The 21176-nt window shown below is 41.7% G+C and overlaps 1 protein-coding gene across 5 annotated transcripts in view; it reads left to right on the top strand.

Annotated features, from left to right (window-relative positions):
• GATAD2A (GATA zinc finger domain containing 2A) overlaps positions 1 to 10821 on the top strand; it is a 69792-nt gene extending 58971 nt beyond the window's left edge. For 2 of the 5 annotated variants that reach the window (XM_063455358.1, XM_063455354.1), the window contains exons 3-11: positions 2085 to 2211; positions 4752 to 4892; positions 5004 to 5120; positions 6041 to 6229; positions 7229 to 7496; positions 7942 to 8231; positions 8482 to 8665; positions 8963 to 9034; positions 9418 to 10821. In XM_063455358.1, the coding sequence (XP_063311428.1) occupies positions 2085 to 2211; positions 4752 to 4892; positions 5004 to 5120; positions 6041 to 6229; positions 7229 to 7496; positions 7942 to 8231; positions 8482 to 8665; positions 8963 to 9034; positions 9418 to 9545 (1516 nt within the window). In that variant the 3' untranslated portion in view covers positions 9546 to 10821. The remainder of the gene's footprint in view (positions 1 to 2084; positions 2212 to 4751; positions 4893 to 5003; positions 5121 to 6040; positions 6230 to 7228; positions 7497 to 7941; positions 8232 to 8481; positions 8666 to 8962; positions 9035 to 9417) is intronic. The other 3 variants (XM_063455355.1, XM_063455359.1, XM_063455357.1) reach the window with 3 other exon arrangements.
• The last annotated feature ends 10355 nt before the right edge of the window (positions 10822 to 21176 follow it).

Below are 21176 nucleotides of genomic sequence, written 5' to 3'. Positions count from 1 at the left end.
TGCATTATATAAACACACTACATTCACTATACACAAATACACACACACTGCATTTCTTATATACACACACTACACAAACACACTCTGCATTTAATATATACAGCATTCACTTTACACACACACTGCATCCACTTTACGCACACTACACACACACTCTGCTTTCATTATATACACACTAGACAAATACACACTGCATCTACAAAACACACACACACACACACACACACTGCATCCACTACACTCACACTACACAAACACACACAGCTCCCTTGTCTAAACACACTGCATCCACTACACGTGGCATTTATATTTTGTGCATTTACCTTTAGAAATTGTTTTTATTTTCCAAAATGGTAAATGTACAGAATATCGGCAAATTATATCAGCTATCGGCCTGAAAGTTCACAGAATATCGGTATCGGCTCTAAAAAAAATCAATATCGGTCGATCCCTAATAACGAGGAACTTCTCATGTGTATTTTGTAAAGTGGGTGTGTGCTATTCTTGCACAAAACTTTATTTTGTGTTCAGCTTCATCTGCTGAGTACAACGATACCCCCATTGTATGTCTTTGGCACTATTTCGTGAAGCTACAGTGCCATATAGGAGACCTGTCCTTTTCAGTATTCAAAGTAGAATTTTGAGAGACTGATTTAATTGGCCTATGCTTCAATTTGGTGTATTGTAGCAGTTTGACTGTTAACCCCCCCCCCCCCCCCCCCCCCCCCCCCACAAAGGCTTACCATTTGTAAAAGTAGACACTCCAGGGTATCTCATATGGTGCATATTGTGCCTTAACATGCCCCAAAGTTTTTCACCAATATATGCCAAAGTATGTGGTAAATTATTTTTGGACATTTTGTATATTTAATATGTGCCACTAAGTTCAAACCCCCCAAATTATGCTCAGCTAAGTCTTCTGACACAGCCCTTCCAGTTTTTTGTTTTAAAACTTCAAACTTTAAATTTTTACACTGGGCCCATGTCCCATTTTAGAGTATTTTATCAGGCTATATAATCCATTTCTTAAAGAAGACCTCCCAGGGTATTTCAAAAGGCATATTTAGAACCTTGGTGTGGGATCATTTTTTCGCTAGCTTGTACCGTTTTTTTGTTTGTTTTTTTTGGAATGGGTACATTTGAGACGCAGCAATTAAGATTTTTTTTTTTTTTCCCCTCTAACTTTTAAGTTTTACGATGTGCTGTGTCCATGTTCCGTTTTGGAGTAGTTTAGATGATTGGTTATTGAAACTTCCCCACAAACACATACTATTTATTAAAGAATACACCTAGGGTAATTCAAAAGGTGTATTTTGAACCTTAGCGTGGGATCATTTTTTCTCTTGTTTGTTCCAGATGTAGTAGTAATGAGCGTTTTTAAATGTATTTTTTTTTTAAACTTTTGTTTTGCTTATACATTTTTTAAAACTTTCCTAAACTTTCTTAACTTTTATTTTTTTTACCGATTTAACATTTTTATAAGCTTTTTTTTTTTTATTTTTTTTATTTTTTTTTACCGTTGACCCCTAATTAGCAGTAAGCAGCACTAACTGTAAATTCCCCACTTTCCCATAACTCCCACCCCAGCTAGCAACATATATCATTATAAAATATTTAAATTAATTAAATTGAACCCCTGAGGGTTAAAAAAAAAAAAAAAATTGATCCTCAGGGGTTAAAAAAAAATTAGATCACAGTATAATACTGTAATCTGTATTTTGATCACTGTAGGCAGTGATCGACTGGCAGGGAAGTGGTTAATTTTTATTTGGCAGAGGCAGAAGGTAAGTACATGCAGCACATGTGCTCACTCTGACAGCCTGTCAGAGCGAGCACTGCTGCAGGGACCGCACGATTGAGTGCTCCCGGTCTACCTCTAATACAGAGGCAGACTGGAGCACCGTTAACCCCGCAATCGCGGTGATCTGGAGTTAATTTTAACGCTTGACGGACAAGGTCCGTCAGCTGGCGTTAAGGGTCTCCCCGCCATGATGGACCTCGTCCGTCACCTGGCGGGAAGGGGTTAAGTTGGCACGTCAGATTGATATTTATTTGTTTTTCTCTAAATTCCCTCTCAATTACAGTGACATGAAGAGAGAAAAGCGGGTCCCTTCTCCAGATGTGATTGTGTTGTCGGATAATGAACCTTCTAGTCCACGGATGAATGGCTTGACCAGGCCAGCAAAAGAGCCCAACTCTGAGGCATTCTTGGTGAGCTGTTGCTATTTTCTTTACAAAACAAAATACTATAATATATTCTCTTGAGGTTTGCTTAAAGCAGCACTGTCATGGCCGAATTCAGTTTTTAACCCCCCTCCCGACTGCACTACATTTGATTGTCCCACCTAGTCACCTCCAAATGCCTCTAAGCCCCCCAGCTTACCTTTTTTTTTTTTTCTCCCCCATCTTTTTCTGCCCGGACTTGGGTCCTGGACGCAGCCATCTTTGTGTGGGTAGATGTAGTCCCTCTGGGACAGCGCTGTGAAATTCCCGCGCTTGCCCAGTTAAACACTTGGGGATGCGAACGCTAATTGTGTCCATTCATTCATCAGAAAGACTAATAAATGAATAGAATTTTCAAACGAATGAACGAAGACCTCTTCGTTTGTTTGGTTTATTACAAGGAGGGAGCTACTGGCTCTCCGCCACTTCCTGAGTCCCCCTAGTCCCTACTTTGTCTTGCGTTTAAAAGAAAACTAGAGCAGACCGAAATGAGCAGATCCTGACAGGGAAAGAACCCCAAATCCACAATCTCAGTAAATTAGAATATTGTGAAAAGGTGCAATATTCTAGGCTCACAGTGTCCCATTCTAATCAACCAAGTAAGCCATAACACCTTTTAAAGGGTTTCTGAGCCTTTAAATGGTATCTCAGTCTGGTTCAGTAGGAATCACAGTCATGGGGAAGACTGCTGACCTGACAGATGTGCAGAAAACTATCATTGACACACTCTATAAGTAGGGAAAGCCTCAAAAGGTAATTGCAAATGAAGTTAGACCTTCCCAAAGTGCACAAGCAGCACGGATGACCGCAGCCTGGAGAGGATTGTCAGGAAAAGGCCATTCAAAAGTGTTGAGGACTTTCACAAGGAGTGGACTGAGGCTGGAGTCAGTGCATCAAGAGCCACCACACACAGACGGATCCTGGATATGGGCTTCAGATGTCGTATTCCTCTTGTCAAGCCGCTCCTGAACAACAAACAACGTCAGAAGCGTCTTACCTGGGCTAAAGAAAAACAGACCTGGTCTGTTGCTCAGTGGTCCAAAGTCCTCTTTTCTGATGAGAGCAACTTTTGCATCTCATTTGGAAACCAAGGACCCAGAGTCTGGAGGAAGAATGGAGAGGCAGACACTGCAAGATGCTTGAAGTCCAGTGTGAAGTTTCCACAGTCTGTGTTGATTTGGGGACCCATGTCATCTGCCGGTCCACTGTGTGCTTCATTAAGTCCAGGGTCAACACAGCCGTCTACCGGGAGATTTTGGAGCACTTCATGCTTCATTCCGCAGACGAGCTTTATGGGGATGCTGACTTCATTTTCCAGCAGGATTGCTGTGCTTGATTGGCCAGCAAACTCGCCTTACCTGAACCCCATAAAGAATCTATGGGGCATTGCCAAGGGAAAGATGAGACATGAGACCGAACAATGCAGAAGAGCTGAAGGCCGCTATTGAAGCATATTGGTCTTCCATAACACCTCAGCAGTGCCACAGGCTGTTAGCTTCCATGCCACGCCGCATTGAGGAAGTAATTGCCACAAAAGGGGCCCAAACCAAGTACTGAGTCTATATGCATGCTTATACTTTTCAGAGGTCTGATATTGTTCTATGTACACTCCTTGTTTTGATTGCATGTAACATTCTAATTTACTGAGATTGTGGATTTGGGGTTTTCATGAGCTGTAAGCCATAATCATCGCACTTATGACAAATCACGGCTTGAACTATCTTGCTTTGCATGTAATGCGTCTATCTCATATATTAGTTTCCCCTTTTACATTGCACTACTGAAATAAATGAACTTTTGCACGATATTCTAATTTTTCGTATCACCTGTATATTTTTGGATAGTTAATACAATGTTAAACAAAAATCTGCACACCAGTCAAGCTATAAGATTTGCTTTTTCCACAGAGTTTTTTGCTTCAATAGCCAACCAGTAACCAACCTCATGCCGATGATTTGCATTAACAATGAAACCGCTGTCCATGAGTGGTTCACTGGCTTTGCATCTTTTCCTAAGCTGTGTTTCAAAGCTGTTGTATACAGCAAACAGACGCAAAGGAATCCATGTTTAAAATGTAATGATGCAAAAATGTGATTCTTTGTTGAACTAATTTTGCATATGCCTACCCAGAATCCTTTGCAGTAGCAACATCGCTGCAAATGTGATTTCTGTGGGAAAAGCAAGTCTTATGGCTTGCCTTGTGTGCAGATTTTTGTTTAACATTGTATTTACTATCCACAGACTTCAGGTTGAAAAGGTTTTCAATCACAATTTTTCCCCACCATAACCTTTTTGATTTTTGCTATACATTTTTGCAAATTCAAAATTCACTTGTGCATCACCTACATGTCCTACTTGTGATCTGCAGTTGATGTCCCATAACATTTGCATTTTTAGTATCTGTACACAGCTCCTACTTTCTAGTGTCCCTTTTTCCTTCAAGTCCTTGTTATGCTTGTAATATAATCTGCATTTTTTTAAGCAGTGTTATTGGACAATTCAGTTTTATTCTTTAATCTTTGCTACAGCTATTGCAAAAGAGCAGTCCGGAGGAGCGGGAGAGAGTGATCAAGCAGCTGAAAGAAGAATTACGGTTAGAGGAAGCCAAGCTCGTTCTTCTAAAGAAGCTACGGCAAAGTCAGATCCAAAAAGAGACTGCTCCTCAGAAGGTATAGAGTAAACCTCACATGCCAGGCTCCTGTTTAGTTGTCTTGTTTTTGCCCCATCCCTACCTTCCAAACCCCACACACACTAACTTAATGTGTTTTTTTTATGTCAAGGTCACTTCACGGATCTCTGGCACAGTTATCCCACCACCCTTGGTACGAGGTGGGCAGCAAACACCATCAAAACAGTCTACACAGATAGTTATGCCAACTCTTGTTAGAGGAGCACAGGTAAGTGTCATTGTCCTGCATTAAGAATAGCTCTTGTGCATTGTTGGTGACTAGATTATGATCGATCATATTCATTTTAAATTAAACATCCTCAGTGTAAAGTGTCCATAACAAAGTCTTCTCGTTAAAGTAATGTAGCTCTCTGAGGTAGCCTAGGCGCTTTGTACTAGCTGCATCATCTATATATTACATTACACAAACGTATGGGGAAACTTAGGTGAGGCAATGGGTCGAAACCTGTAATCGTTATTCGTATGTCAAATATTCTCTCACAATGTAGTAAAATTAACTTTGATTTCTTCAAACTAGTGTTTACATGGGTACATGATCTTAGAGGCAGACATGGATCTCAAGGGAAACCTATATGTTATATCCTATCTGTAGTTATTTGTTAAACCTGAAATGTGATTTGTAGATCGTTTTGACATCTACACTTGTATATTTTCAAACTGATTTCTTTATTTCCTTCTGGCAAATGGTTTCCTCACTTTTTAAAGTGGTATCACAAGATGCTAAATGTAGGTTTAAACCTGCAATATTTTTTTTTGTTTTCTGGAGGAAAAAAAATAACATGCTCCTAGGACAGTGGTTCTTGATCTTTTGGTTTGTTTGTTTTTTACCGTTTCCTAAACTAAGCACAGGGCACTAGCTCAGAAACTTATTCGACACTCTTGTGTGACATTGCACTGGAAAAAGCAGTGCTGCTACAATTATAATATCACAGTTGCCATGATCCACATGGATATGTGCCCACTACAACTATTTGGGATTCTGTGAAATAGCATGGAGATCCAATATTGAGCTCTGACCCATAGATCAAGAACCATTGTCCAATGACTAATTGCTTCTTTTACTATGTGTCTTCTTTATTCTTAAATGCATATTTCAATCTTTCTTTTACTCCCCTCTCCCACCATCAGCCCATCTCTGTATCCCCCCACCAGATTCACAACATCAGACAGCACCCGAGCACAGGACCACCTCCTCTACTGCTAGCCCCCCGGGCTTCTGTACCTAATGTTCAAATGCAGGGGCAAAGAATAATCCAGCAAGGCCTGATACGTGTGGCAAATGTCCCCAACACAAGTCTTTTAGTCAACATACCACAAGTGAGTTATTAAATGAACTGTATTTTCTATTTTATGATATAAAGGAGCATTCATTTATGTGGGATAAAAAATAATAAAAATGTCAGTTTAATTTCATCAGATATGTTTTACTATATATAGCTTTTTGCATTTTAATACCGTTCGTTAGTCACAAATTAAGAGGTCACTGGTTCAAGCTTTTGATTACCGTAATAGATTATAGATGAAATTATAACTCAGTAAAGCTTAAAGTGGCTCTGTCACCCCCGCACTTTCCCATCCTCCTAAATGAGTATTTCATAAAGATAAAACCACTATGAAATTCTAGAATTAACTGTTTGAATTTTACTGAAATTCCATCGCAGTCAAAATATATTCTGAGACCAAGTAGCGACTATTTGTCCTATACATTTTTCCTACACGTGACAAAACTTTAAGGTGACAGCTCAGTCTTTTATCATTTCCCCAAACTGTAATCCATAGACATCAGTGTTTTATTCTGATGTTGGCTCCTGGAAGATAAAGCACCAGGAGCTGAAGAGGATCCACCGGATGTTCCTGGTGGCAGTCTTGAGGGACAGCTGCAGGCAAGGAAAATGTACCTGCCACTGCACCCCGGGCCAATGAACTACAAGCTACTAAGTCACCATCAGGGTCTTTGCGAAATACACAAAAAACCTTGAAAGACAGAGCATCTTTAAACTATTTAACTTGTTCTGCAATGTTACATTTGTTTAAACCATAAAAAATAATTCTTATGGGTTTTAAAGAGTGTTGTAGTTGTGAGCCAACAATAGACCTGTATAAACCAAAATAAATCTCTTTGCTGCACCACAAACTTAATCGGTTATGAATCCATATGTTTACTGCACCACAAAAATATTCAGTCATTGATTAATTTTTGTGCTAAAATTGGATACATTTTTTTCTATGGGATATATATATATATATAGTGTGTGTGTGCGCTAGGTTTACAAAAAAGTATGCTATTACTAAATTTATTTTTCATCTCATCTGTAGGCATCCCCAACGTCTTTGAAAGGTTCAGCTGGAACAACAAGTAGTGCCACCAGCATCTCATCAAGCATTAACTCAAATGACTCCCCTGCCAGCCGGCAAGCTGCTGCTAAGTTGGCCCTTCGCAAGCAGCTGGAAAAGACTTTGCTGGAGATACCTCCTCCTAAGCCACCTGCTCCTGAGCTTAACTTCCTGCCAAGTGCAGCGAATAATGAGTTCATTTATCTAGTGGGGCTGGAAGAAGTGGTGCAAAATCTCTTGGAGACTCAAGGTATGAATGAACTTTGGGTCAAGAGGGACAGTGTAGGGTTGAAAAGGGTAAAACAACCATAAACTAGAGCAGGGAGTGCCTACATGGTAAATACACAGATGTTTTCAAACTACAGCTTTAATGATACCTTGCCATTCTAAAGGCAAGCAAAGCATCATGGGAGTTGTAGTTCACAACATCTGGGGATCTACATTTTGGCAACTCTGAACTAAAGGATTTGTTGGCAAAATAAGTGTTTAATTGATGGGCTTATTTTATGGTTTAAACACAGTTATTTGTGAGTGGTACGAATGATTTGTATATTCATCAGGAAATAGGAGATGGCATTTACATGCAATTTGTCCCATTGCATAAACTCTTCAAACTAATAAATTTCTTGTCAAAAATGAACTCACAAAGGTATGTATTTTCTGACCTGAGATTCACCAAACATGCTCTTCCACAGGTAAAACCATACCGGCTCCTTCTTCTCATGAACCTTATAGCTGTGCTCAATGCAAGACAGACTTTACCAGCCGATGGAGGCAGGAGAAGAATGGGACCATCATGTGTGAGGTGTGCATGACCTCCAACCAGAAAAAGGCACTGAAGGCTGAGCATACAAACCGTCTGAAGGCTGCATTTGTCAAGGCTCTCCAGCAGGAGCAGGAGATTGAGCAGAGGATATTGCAACAGAGCTCCTCACCCGCACAAACAAAGCCAGAACATCCTGTACAACACCATTCTTTGAAACAGGTGAAATTAGGTTAACATTACTATGAAAAGGACAAAAAAGAGCCAAAGGGCAGATAAATGGATATAAAGAATGCAGGACAATATCGTGGGAATACCTCTTTATGTAGTCTATCTCTCCAAATGGTCCCTGAAAGGAATAGTTTTAGTAGAACAATTTTTTTTTTATGAATGTTGTCTAGGTTAATATTCATGAATTTTAGCTAAACCTTTCCCTATTTTATTTATTTATTTATTTATTTATTTATTTAAGAGTCCAACACCAATATCTCGAGGACTGTCAGGGACCACACGAGGCGTTCTGCACACGTTTCCTTCTACGACCAAGCTGACTAATGCAGCCACCCTTGCCAACCGGACTGTTAAACCTGGAGAGCGTTCCATCAACAAGGGCAACATGGCATCAGGAAACTGGAAGAAGAGCCCAATCAATGCAGGTAGGTGTAATCATACCATCTCAGAGACCATTACAAGGGATAAAATTTAGAGACTAGTTTTGTTAACAAAACTCATTCAGGGTTAATCAGTGCTGTGTGAATTGTCAGAAATTTAAGGTTTAGTTTTCTATAATTGAGCTGAAAAGCAAGATGACTTAAATCGGCTATCTTGCCATGAAATTCTAAATCTATTTGCATGACGAAACTGTAAATAACGTTTTAAAAGTAATGCATAAATGTCCATTCTAAAAGTTATGGTTATCTTATAAATTATTATTATTATTATTATTTATATAGCGCCAACAAATTCCGCAGCGCTGTACAATGGGATGATACCTGCACCTCCAAAAAAAAAAAATTGTGGTAAAGGTATAAATTTTCTATTTTATTTTTTTTAAATTTATTTTTTTAGGTGTTTGTTAGCCTCGGTTTAAATATAAAACAAAATACATTAATAAGTTTCACTTGAATAAAATAACCTGCATAACTTCCTAGTTTCCCCAAGTTCCTACATTCAGATGACCTACTCGAGAAACGATAAATAAATGTTCAACCCAGAGGTAAACAATTTTCCCATGGTGCTTATCTACGAAAGTGTGGGTTGCAGATATTAAGGATATTTAATATAGTCTTTGCGGTTAGAAGTATAAATTAAAGTATTGTGTGTGTATAGAGAGTATTTAACATCTTGCAAGTTATGAAGAATCGAGTCCTATACTAACAAATGTGTTTTGGGGTTGTTTTTATCCTAGGAGGAACTTTAACCTTTGTGAATCCTGGCCTCACTGTGCATAAGTCGGCAGCTGTGGACCGCCAACGGGAATACCTCCTAGACATGATTCCATCTCGCTCCCTTACCCAATCTTCAACGTGGAAATAATGAATGCAGTAATGACAGAAAAACCAGACACACAAATTACATGCGCAAACCCAGAGAACGTGAGAGAAACTAAAAGAGGACAGTTTTCCCCGCACTGTATCCCTCCCATTTCCCACCTTCCACCGTGCATTGAAGGACGGCCCTATTCCACCACCCTCCCATTCCTGCTCCTATTTATACCAACAGTTCTTCTGCAGATGGGAATCTGGGTAGCACTATTTCAAAGGTGTGGCAGCATTCCAGAGAAATCGTGCACAGGAATATCGCAGGATTTAATTTTTTTTTCTCCTTTTCCCAAACTCCTCTTGACCTTAAAAAAAAAAAAAAAAAAAGCAAAAAAAAAAAAAAAACTTTTTATGCCTCTGGGTAGACTTGGCTTACATCTTGAAATCCTTTACTATTTCTTATTTTAAATGGTGTATTTTTCACCCTCAATCTCTCTCTCCTCTCCACTCCCTGCTTTAAAATGTTAAGTCCTTTTTAATAGACAAATAAGTGCTTTACCCCCTTTCCAATCCCTAAAAGAGGCAAAGTTCTCATTTCCTGGAGCATGGTTTTGAGGGTGTAACTGGATTGATCTTAATTTTTTTTTTCTTTTTTCTTTTTGTTTCCGCATGGTTAAATAAATCAGGTCCACTTCCGATTTTTGGAGGCACAAATCCAGTCGGAACAAAGAATTTGTTGAACACAACAGATATAGATATAGATATATATATATAAATATATACATACAAAGTTTATGCCCCATCTTGGCCTTTTCTACGGACTGTGCAGTAACATAGAATTCTACACCTGAAGAAGAATATCGTAATGAAGAGGATAGAACATTTTGTATTTCCTCTAAAACCTGTCTAGCTTGATTTATTAAATTGTTTTTTATTTTTTCTCTTCATTGGATGCAATTTGTGAAGACTTAGAGGACAAAATGGTGATTGGGAGGTTTATATGTTAACCCCCACTCTGTTTCTTTAGGAAGAAAATGCTGCATTATTCCAAAATGTGGTTTTCAAAATATTTTCTACAACCCCCATTACACCTCTCAGTGCACATATAACAGGGGAGCAAAGTTGGGACAGTCTTACATTTTTCATCAAATTCCTTGCATCATTGTATTCTCATGTTCCATATTCCAACAGTGCTTCCTCCCTGCTCTCTGCAAAATCATGTTGCTATTTAAGGCAAAGGGAGATGGAGGAAAAATAAATGAATAAAAAAAAAAAAATTAAAGTTAATAAACATGAAATCCTCACTTCCCTTATAAAAATGTTAATTTTAATCCTTTCTGTTGTGTTGATATAAATGTTTAGATCCTTTTTTTTTATATATGCAGTTGCTTAGGCTTTTTTTTTTTTTTTTTTTTTGGGGGGGTGGTAGGGGGGAGGTAAGGGCATTTTTTTTTTGTCTAAAAAAAAAGTATAGAATTTAAACTTGACTTTTTTGCGTGTGTGTGTGTATGATAAGATAGACAGGGTGAGAGAATATTATATATACATATATTTTATTTTTTCCCCAATTCGTCAATGGATGGCTATTTTTAGGGGAGGATTTAAATGACGACAATTTGTCATTCTCCTTACCCTTTATAAGTGTGCAGAGATGAGCATTTGTTTCACATCATATTCTTGGGAGTTTTTTTTTTTTTTATCCCTCATTTTTTCTGCAATAGGGTGCCCAGGTATTGACATCTATGCAGGCAATATCCAATATTTTTATGTGATATTCAATTTCTGAGTGCCGTATTGCATTTTCTTGGCCCCTCAGATATAAATATATATTATATATTTTATTTTAATTACATGGGTGCATTGCCAGAAACATTAAACATTTCCTTTCATTCCTCCTCTCTCTGAGTTCCTAAAAACATATTTATACCCTTAACTTTCCAAACTTCTTTAAAGGGGGAGAATTGGTTCTGCTGGTCAAAAGGAGAGCTTCCCCTTTCTCATGGACATAATTCCATAGCCTATTATACATGCACTCTGGTGGCCATTTTGTTTCTTTGCCAAGTCCCTCAGTCCTTCAACTTGAGGAGTCAAACGGTTTGGGAAATTAAGAATTATTTACACATTTTTAAATCCTTCCACAGCTGTCTCCCTCCTAACCTCGTGCAACAGGACTAATACTAGAGTGCATTTTTTGATTGCACATCTAGCTGTATGGGTGCAGTATTGCAACTCTGTGGGGAAATAGTGTGTGCCTGCCAGAGTGCGTGGTTATTTGGGATTCTCCATCACTGATAGAACTAGCAGTTTCTATTTAATCACACTGGCCAGAAACGCATTTCTGAATAATATTAATAAATAACTAAGCCAACCTGACTCTCGTCTCTTTATTTCGTGGGTGATGTAATGACTCGAATAACACCAAACGTAAAGACTCTTTTGGTAAGTAATGGAATGCTGCATTTTTATTTTTTTTTCTTTATTTTTGTTGTGCAAAAATTTGACACATGCTTATTTTGTCACGGTAACAATTATAGACAATTCACAAGGCGTTATACTGTGACATATAAGAGAACTGCACATTTTTATGTAACTAACAGGTTAATAATACAGGTTGTGTCAGAGAGTGGGAAGGCAGTAAGCTTAATTAAAAGTAGTGTAGACTGACATTAACTGCATCAAAGAAAGTTATATAACATGCGTGTCTGTGATTAGCTCTGTAGTAGCCACTAGGTAGTTAGAATGCTGCATTTTAAAATAGTTTTTTTTACCTTGAAAGTCTCCCTCACAGTGCTGGCAGGTTTTAAAGTGAGACTGTAGTCTCCAAAAAACGTTTAGCTTAATGAAGCCGTATAGATCATGCCCCTGCAGTCTATATGCTCCATTCTCTGCCATTTAGGCGTTAAATCACCTTGTTAATGCAGCCTTAGTCACAGCTTCCTGGTTGTGACTTACACTTCCTCTAAAGAGTTATTTAATAATTACACTTCTTTTATTGCAAATTTTGCTTAAAGGACCATTATAGTGCCAGGAAAACATACTTGTTTTCCTGGCTCTATAGAGTCTTTGGGCCCCCCTTACCCTCGGGGTGAAGGGGGAGGAAGGGGTTAAACACTTACCTTTTTTCAGCGCTAGGGAAGGGGTTAAACACTTACCTTTTTCCAGCGCTGGGCTCCCTCAGCGCTAGGGAAGGGGTTAAACACTTACCTTTTTCCAGCACCGGGCTCCCTCAGCGCTAGGGAAGGGGTTAAACACTTACCTTTTTCCAGCGCCGGTCTCCCTCAGCGCTAGGGAATCTCCTCCTCCTGCCGTCATCTGCTGCATGCGCGGCAAGAGTCACGCGCGCATTCAGCCAGTCTCATAGGAAAGCATTCTCAATGCTTTCCTATGGACGGCAGCGTCTTCTCACTGAAAATCACAGTGAGAAGCGCCTCTAGCGGCTGTCAATGAGACAGCCACTAGAGGCTGGATTAAGCCTAGAGGGACCTGGTACCCAGACCACTTCATTAAGCTGAAGTGGTCTGGCTGCCTATAGTGGCCCTTTAAAGGGACACTATAGTCACCAAAACAACTACAGCTTATTGAATTTGTTCTGGTGAGTAGCATCATTACCTTTTAGGCCTTTTGCTGTAAACAATCTCTCTTCAGAGAAAATGCAGTGCTCACATTGCAGCCTAGTGATAACTTCACTGGCCACTCCTCAGATGGCTGTTAGAGATCCTTCCTGGGTCATAGCTGCTTAACATGCATCCAAACATTCAGTATCTCCTCCGTCTGCATTCAGACACTGAACTTTCCTCCGAGATTAATTGATTCAATTTATCTCTATGAGGAGATGTTGATTGGCCAGGGCTGTGTTTGAATCATGCTGGCTCTGTCTCCTTGTCAGTCTCAGCCAATCATATGGGGAAGCATTGTGATTGGATCAGGCTACCACTTCTGCTGATGTCAGCAGACTGCTTGTTTTTTCTGAGGCAGACAGCATGCAGAGTTACAGCTTCTGGCTTGAATACAGTAAGATTTTTGGAGGCATGAGGGACCCAGGTGGGCTAGATGGTGGTTTTAACACTAAGGTCAGGAATACATGTTTGTGTTCCTGACCCTATAGTGATTCTTTAACTTAGCATTTCTTATCTCCTGCCCTGTTAATAGCGTGTTAGACCCCGCAGGAGCATCCTGTGTGTAATTAAAGAGCAGGAGAAACTTTTAATTGAAAAGGAAACCATTTGATTGAAAATATGTATATTTTCCTCCACCAATGCAGGCTGTCAGCCACAGTCAGGGATGGTGTGACTATGGCTGCATAGACCGAAACAAAACTGATTTAACTCTTAAGTAGCAGATAATTAAATAGTGACACGACGAAGGCATCATCTATACACTAAAACTGCTTTGTTGAGCTAAAGTTGTTTTTGTGAATATAGTGTTCCTTTAATCACTGCAAACAGCACATTTGATAGTACGGTCCCAGCCAAAGAGGAGCTTCAGGTTTTGAGTGATACCAGGGTCTGCCTGGTGTGAAAGGCCATTGGGCTGCTCCCCCTACTGTCCCTGGACAGCCCTGTGATAAGGAATTATTTCTGGCAAGAGGGGGTGTGGCTAAGGAGGCAGGCTTATATTATTAAAGGACAACATTCACTTCAAAGCTCTTTTCTATTTTTTTTTTTTTTTTTTATATAATCTCTTCATCAGGCTTTAAAATTAAGTATATGTGAAGAAAATTAGAAATCCACATCCCTACCTTTAGTATATAACCGGATCCTTTAGCCATATACATACACTTTGAGTCAGCGGTGTTTGAAAAACAACAATCTCTATGGTATTCCTTGCTTGTGTCCAGGAAGTGAAGCCGAGAAGACCATAGTGAACTGTTGGTTTTCAAACTGTCTGACGAAAAATGCAGGTATATGGCTGAAGGATCCTGTTCTATACGAACGGTAGTAAGGAGTTGTTGGTTTGTCTTTTTTTTTTTTTTCTTTCTTCTTCCATATTCTAAATTGGGGGGTAGGAAAAAAAATAATATATTGTTGTTATTACAGTTGTCCTCCAACTCCTTAAGGCCGGTGGGCATTCCTAAAGGCGGCATAGAACATCCCCACTGTCCTGGGCACTTACTGGGTCCCGGACGAACCCAAGCTGCTGGTTGTGATCCTGGGGACTATATCTCATGGGGGGTAGTTTTCATTCCTGGGCTGCCATATGGTCTCCAAGGCAACATAACAAGTCTGACAATGTCAATGTGTATAAACTGACACATTTAACATGTTCTATTTTACCCTGGAACTTTTGAAAAAGGAACACTATAGAGCGAGTGAGTCTCTCTCCCTCCCAATTCAAACACAGCCCTTGCCAATCCGCAGGTCCTCATAGAAAATAATTGAATCAATCAGGGGAGGGCAAATCCAGTCAAGTGACTAATTGCACCACCGAATCAGCTCACCATCTATGCCCACCTTTTTCTGGTTTTATAACGGATATTGATGTTCTGCCAATGCCATACCCACTCCTTCGTGGCTGCGACTTTCAATGCTGTCAGAGTGCAGGCTGAGAATCTCTGAGCCTGTGCTCTGACTCACTAACTGAGCACCGGAACCATGAGGGAGAGGATATGATCTAAGGTACCTACTGCTGGTGTGCACCATGGAATCTTTTAAATTGAATATGCTGGTGTCCCCAGCTTGCGAGTTGTTTTGACCGCTGGGTGCCTCCGTTGTCATGTCACCCTGCGTGACCATACAGCTTGCACAGCCCAAAGGCTGGCCCTGCTGACAGACACTCTGGCACTCACTCTCAATAACACACACAAACCCACAGGCAAACACAAATTTACGGACAACCACTTGACTGACACATACATATGCACGCACGCACGCACGCACGCAGACTCACACTTATTGACAGACACCAGTGCTATCTTAACAACATTATGGGCCCCTGGGCAAAGCAGTGCACTGGGACCCTAACTACACAGCTCACAGGAATAAAAACTTAAATTATAGATACAATTAAACTTATATTTATTAGTACCTCCAACAAATACAATACATACACACAGAGTGCTATATACATACATACAGACGGCTGAATACACAAATACTGCAGTGAGGGGTGCAGTGTTTTTGTGAGTGTGGGGTGTGTGTGTAGTACTAGGTGTTTATGGGGTGCTGTGTGTGTTGCAAAGTTTGAGGGGTGCAGGTACAAATGTTAAGTAAACATCTCTATGTGTCCCCACCCCCACCACCCTTCTTCTTACCTTTGGTGAAAGAAGGGAAGGGGAGGGGGGGACAAAGCAAGCCCTGGTGGTCCAGTTGTGCGTTCTGTACAGCCTACAGCTCGTCTGGCTGCAGGCTATCTCCTGTCCCCCTGTACACAGAATGCGGTGTGGAGCATTGCCATGGTAACGCACGGCAACGCTTGCAGGAGGAGCAATCTGCCTTACAGGTCGGCCTCTCCTGCAGCCCTGGGTCTTAACTCCCTCTCTCAACGATCGAAGGGAGATCTCCCTCACCGGCCCAAGGGGACCCACAGCCATAAAACAGGGCCATCTCCCCTGTCAGCCGGGCACACTGGGCTACTGCCCAGCATGCCTATGTGGAAAGAACACACACACACACACACACTCTCTCTCTCTCTCTCTTCCTCTCTTCCTCTCTTCCTTGTTGCTCCTACTGGGTCCTCTCCCTGGGGTCCAGTGGCTTTCATGATTTTCCTGCTCCCTCGCACTGCTTAGAGATGCGGGGCTGGAATGACCAGAAAGGGCACGCAAGGGAGCAGGAAGATAGTCAGCGCTCCCTCGCCGCCGCCTGCCTCCTTCATCAGCCGGCCAGTATATTACTGAAGAGTAGGCACCTGCTATCTGGGACAAGCAGGTGCCTACTCTACCTTGCTACAGGGGCGCCCTTAGGTGACGAGCTGGCAACCTGCTTGGCTCCCTGTGACAGGACATCAGCATGGTCCGCGCGGCACCCCCACCTCCTGGCACAGGGTCGGTCCTGCAGCGGCTGTTTTTCATATTATTTAGGATGGCCTGGGGGGCAATTGCCTCCCTGCCCCCTGGGCCAGCCCGTCCCTGATCTCAATGAGGACAGTTCAGTGTCTCCATGCAGAGGGTGGAAAAACTGAATGGCAATACTGCTTACTCTGCAGCACTGCCGCACTAAGCACCTCTAGCAGCCATCTGAGGAGTGGCCAGTGGAGTTATCCCTAGGCTGTAATGTAAACACTGCATTTTCTCTGAAAAGACAGTGTTGATTGTAAAAAGCCTGAAGGGAATGCTTCTACTCACCAGAATAAATGCAATAGGCTGTAGTGTCCCTTTAATTTCTCACATTTTCTTAGATTTTATTCATGTAAAATTGTTTTTTGTATAAATATTTGATGTAAAACAAAAGCCGTATTTCTCCTGAACAAAATAATATATAGTAAGTATAGGTGCACTTCACTTGAAAGAGGTGAATTATTGTTGTAAAGACCTATAGTAAAATTCCAGGTTTTGTTTTTGGACCAGAACTTGTACAATTGCTGTCGTCCTTAAGGGGTTAAACATGAAATCCCAGCTGCTCTTTGTGAAGACAGCAATGCTAAACAATGTGTTTGCTTTTTTCATATTATATATATATATATATATATATATATATATATATAAAAAATTAGTATAAAAGTCTTGCCATGACCCCCAGAAAATATATAAATTATGATTTGCAATAACGTGCTGTCTCCACTAGTAACTTTTTTTCCTGAGGACTGTATGTCATTGTGTGAAACCAGGGTCCCTGGTACTCACCCCAGACAACCTACCTTACTACCACTCGGGTGTGAGCCAACCACCGATGCCATTCCTGTTCCCGCAATCGGGCAAAAAACCCAGACTGAGATCTGACGCCTACTTGGAGTACCACACAGCAAGGCCTGCATCGGACTTACTGGCACTGACAGCCGCCCTGTCGAGTCCGCCACAGACCAGTGTAGGACTCCCTCAACAGGATACAAGCAACATGGGTAGAAGGTCTCAGGAGCCATCAGAGACTCCCAAGACATAAGCACCATGCTGCAACGCCCGGCGGCCTCCAAAATCGCGATCTCACCAGACTGCGAATACAGCTTGAATGGCTCAGACGAGATTCATGCAGTGCTGGTGGAAAGTCATCAGACCGGACCCTGCAGCAGATCTGATGACCCAAGATAAACTGACCTCTGCCACCAAGCAGGATATTGCTGACCTGCTCCACGAAATGCGGCAGATGCATGGACCTGATGAGGACCGAACACAGGCCTTGGAGGAAGACATACTAGACTTTTGGCAAAAAGACACTGTCCAACAATTAATGGCTTCCCAAACTACTATAACCACAAGAGTGGACCTAGCGGAAGATTGCAACAGACGCACTAATATCAAAATCAGGGGAATCCCTGGCTCTATCGACGCAACTTAACTAGCCCAATACCTTAGGCACCTCATCAGCATGCTCTTACCGCACGCCCAAGTGAAAAAGGTAGTATTCGAAGGATCCTTCTGAATCAAAAAACCCAGGCAGGCGCCACCCACGACCTCCCAAAACATTTTTATCTGCTGTCAAACCCTGGCAGAAAAAACCCGCATTCTAGTTGCTGTCATGGGGAAGACCCCACTCACCTTTTGAGGCCTCCCAACTTTCCTTCTACCAGAACCTCACTGGAAACACTCTCTTGTGGCTCCAGCCCTTGGGACCCATGAGGAAAAGATTGCAGGAAGCAGACATCGAATACAGATGGATACAACTCAGAGCCCTGATGGTGAACAAAGGGGGAATGACTCTGCGGCTTTCCTCACTTAATGAGGCAGACTCATTTCTACAGGCACTGGGGATCCACCCAACACCTGTGATCCCGGAGACCCCCTTCAACCTCTCACTCCTGGGACTTGGAGACAATTACACCATACACTCCCAGAGGAAAGGATGAACGGGGAGCACCGACTTGAGACATTTTATTTTTATGCAAGCGCATTGTTCGGTTTCACAAAGTTCATGTGTAGTTAGCACACTAGTTCCTTTTATGTTACCTTATTATTAAACTATGCCGGGCCATATCCAGCCAGGCACTTTAAATAGCCCCAGTGGATTTTTCACTACACAATATGGGCTTTAACCAGCAACGAGAGTCTCACACACACACTTATACTCTCCTCCCCCCTTGTACCCTTTGGTCAGGGGACGTCATCCTACGACTACATCGCCCTTCTAACATGCAACTGTAACCCCAATTCTAAAAAAGCCCAATCTTGACCCTAACTCCCAATCAAACTATCGTCCTATCTCGCTACTGCCTTTTGCATCCAAGATCCTTGAAAGAGTTGTGTATGCGAGATTGACAGACTTCCTCAAGTCCAACTCTCTGCTTGACCCGCTTCAGTCTGGTTTCCGCGCTAAGCACTCTGTGGAAACTGCACTGACCAAAGTATCCAATGATCTACTCGCTGCAAAATCTCGTGGTCACTACTCTATCCTAATTCTCCTTAACCTGTCTGCGGCTTTTGACACTGTTGATCATCAACAGCTTCTTCTCATCCTCCGCAATATCGGTCTACAAGATATTGCTCACTCCTGGTGCTCCTCCTACCTCTCCCAGCACTCTTTCAGTGTTTCTTTCTCTGGCTCTGCATCTTCTCCCCAACTCATCTCTGTTGGTGTCCCCCAAGGTTCAGTCCTTGGTCCCCTACTGTTCTCCATCTACACTGCCTCCCTTGGTAAACTCATTAGCTCCTTTGGCTTCCAATATCATTTCTATGCAGATGAAACGCAAATCTACCTATCCTCTCCTGACCTCTCCCCGTCCCTCTTGACTAGTGTCTCTGACTGCCTCTCTGCTGTTTCTAACTGGATAGCTGCCCACTTCCTTAAACTAAACTTGACCAAAACTGAAATTCTGGTCTTTCCTCCCTCAAGTGTTGTTACTCATGTGTCTCCCTCCCTCCAAGTCAACGGTGCTACCATCAGCTCCACCACGCAGGCTCGTTGCATAGGTGTTCTCTTTGACTCCGACCTCTCCTTCAAGCCTCATGTTCAATTTATCACCAAATCCTGTCATTTCCATCTCAAAAACATTGCGCGCATCCGCCCCTACTTAACGCCATATGCGACTAAGGTGTTGGTCCATTCCACTGTCCTTTTTCGCCTTGACTACTGTAATCCGCTTCTCAGTGGTCTTACGTGCTCCCAACTTGCGCCGTTACAGTCCATAATGAATGCGGCAGCGAGGCTCATCTTTCTGTCCGCCCGCAGCTCCCATGCCTCACCCTGCTGTCAGTCCCTACATTGGCTTCCTATAAAATATAGAGCTTAATTTAAAATTCTGGTTGTTGCTTTCAAATCGCTACATAATGCTGCTCCCACCTATCTATCCTCCCTTATACAAAAGCATGTCCCGTCTAGGCCCTTACAGTCTGCTGAAGACTTACGTCTATCTTCTATCCGTACTCCCACCTCTGATGCTCGCCTTCAAGATTTCTTGAGGACTGCACGGTTCCTGTGGAACTCGCTTCACTCCTCTGTTAGATTCTCACCCAGTCTCCACTCCTTCATAAAAGCGTATCAATTAAACTGTTAATAGCTCCTGACTGATTTCTCTTCTGCAACTGTCACCAGTCTAATACTATCCTTACCTTATTGTGCCATTTTACCCCACTCCCTCTAGCATGTAAGCTCATTGAGCAGGGCCCTCAACCCCTCTGTTCCCGTGTGTACAACTTGTCTGGTTACAACTACATGTCTGCTCGTCCACCCATTGTAAAGCGCTGCGGAATTTGATGGCGCTATATAAATAACATAATAATAATACGCAGGTTCATGACAACCCTAGCGCCGTTACCGGCATTGACATACTCAAACTGCCAGCAAACATATCTGGCACACCAACTCGACTAGGCAGACGCCAACCAGACCCACCGAAACACTCACTGCCCACATTCAGAGGGCAGGTCTCACAACACAGGTACAACTTTTGACACCTGATCTCACACTAGCAGGGCTACCTATTGGAGATGTCTGCATACACACGACTTTGCTGGCCACCCTAGGGGGTCTCCCAGGGGACCTGAACACACGACAAACTGCCATAACACTTGGACTTCGGAGGCCCACGTCACAGTAGCGCAAGACACATACTGATCCCCTCCCTTGAATTGCAGCTAGGTCACTGACTTGCACAATGCCGCCCCCTAGCAGACTCAACTTGTCTGTTATAATAAAAACTAGGTAATTTGTACACTAATGGTTTTATATCAGACTTGTTGCTGTACCTATGGAACCACTTAAACATTATTTGCATTCTTTGTAATTTCCAGCTACTACCTCAATAAAATAAAGAATAAAAAAAAAATGCTATGGGGTTGGTTTTGCTCTGTTTGGCTTTCATTTTGAAGTTTAGCGAATCTAATCACCTTTTAGCACGCATTATTGGCTTCCTTATCTTTTATAAGTTGCCTCTGATTTGTCCGATTTAAAGGCTTTGAATGCCCTTTTCTTATTTTTTCCTTTCTTGATTCACGTTCCCACTAAGGCACATTGGTTTCAATTTGTTTCTTTTATATTTATTACCCAATGGTACATACTGAGAAATGTGCCTTTCTTATATTTGTTAGAATATATTCAATTTATCCTCATTGTTCTTTTCATTAAAGAGTTTATGCCAATCAATATATTGTTATGCTCCC

Source organism: Pelobates fuscus, chromosome 5, assembly GCF_036172605.1.
Source record: "Pelobates fuscus isolate aPelFus1 chromosome 5, aPelFus1.pri, whole genome shotgun sequence".
In the NCBI taxonomy this organism is placed as follows: Eukaryota; Metazoa; Chordata; class Amphibia; order Anura; family Pelobatidae; genus Pelobates; species Pelobates fuscus.
The sequence above is the reverse complement of the archived record's forward strand: the minus strand, read 5'-3'. Positions and strand labels throughout refer to the sequence as shown.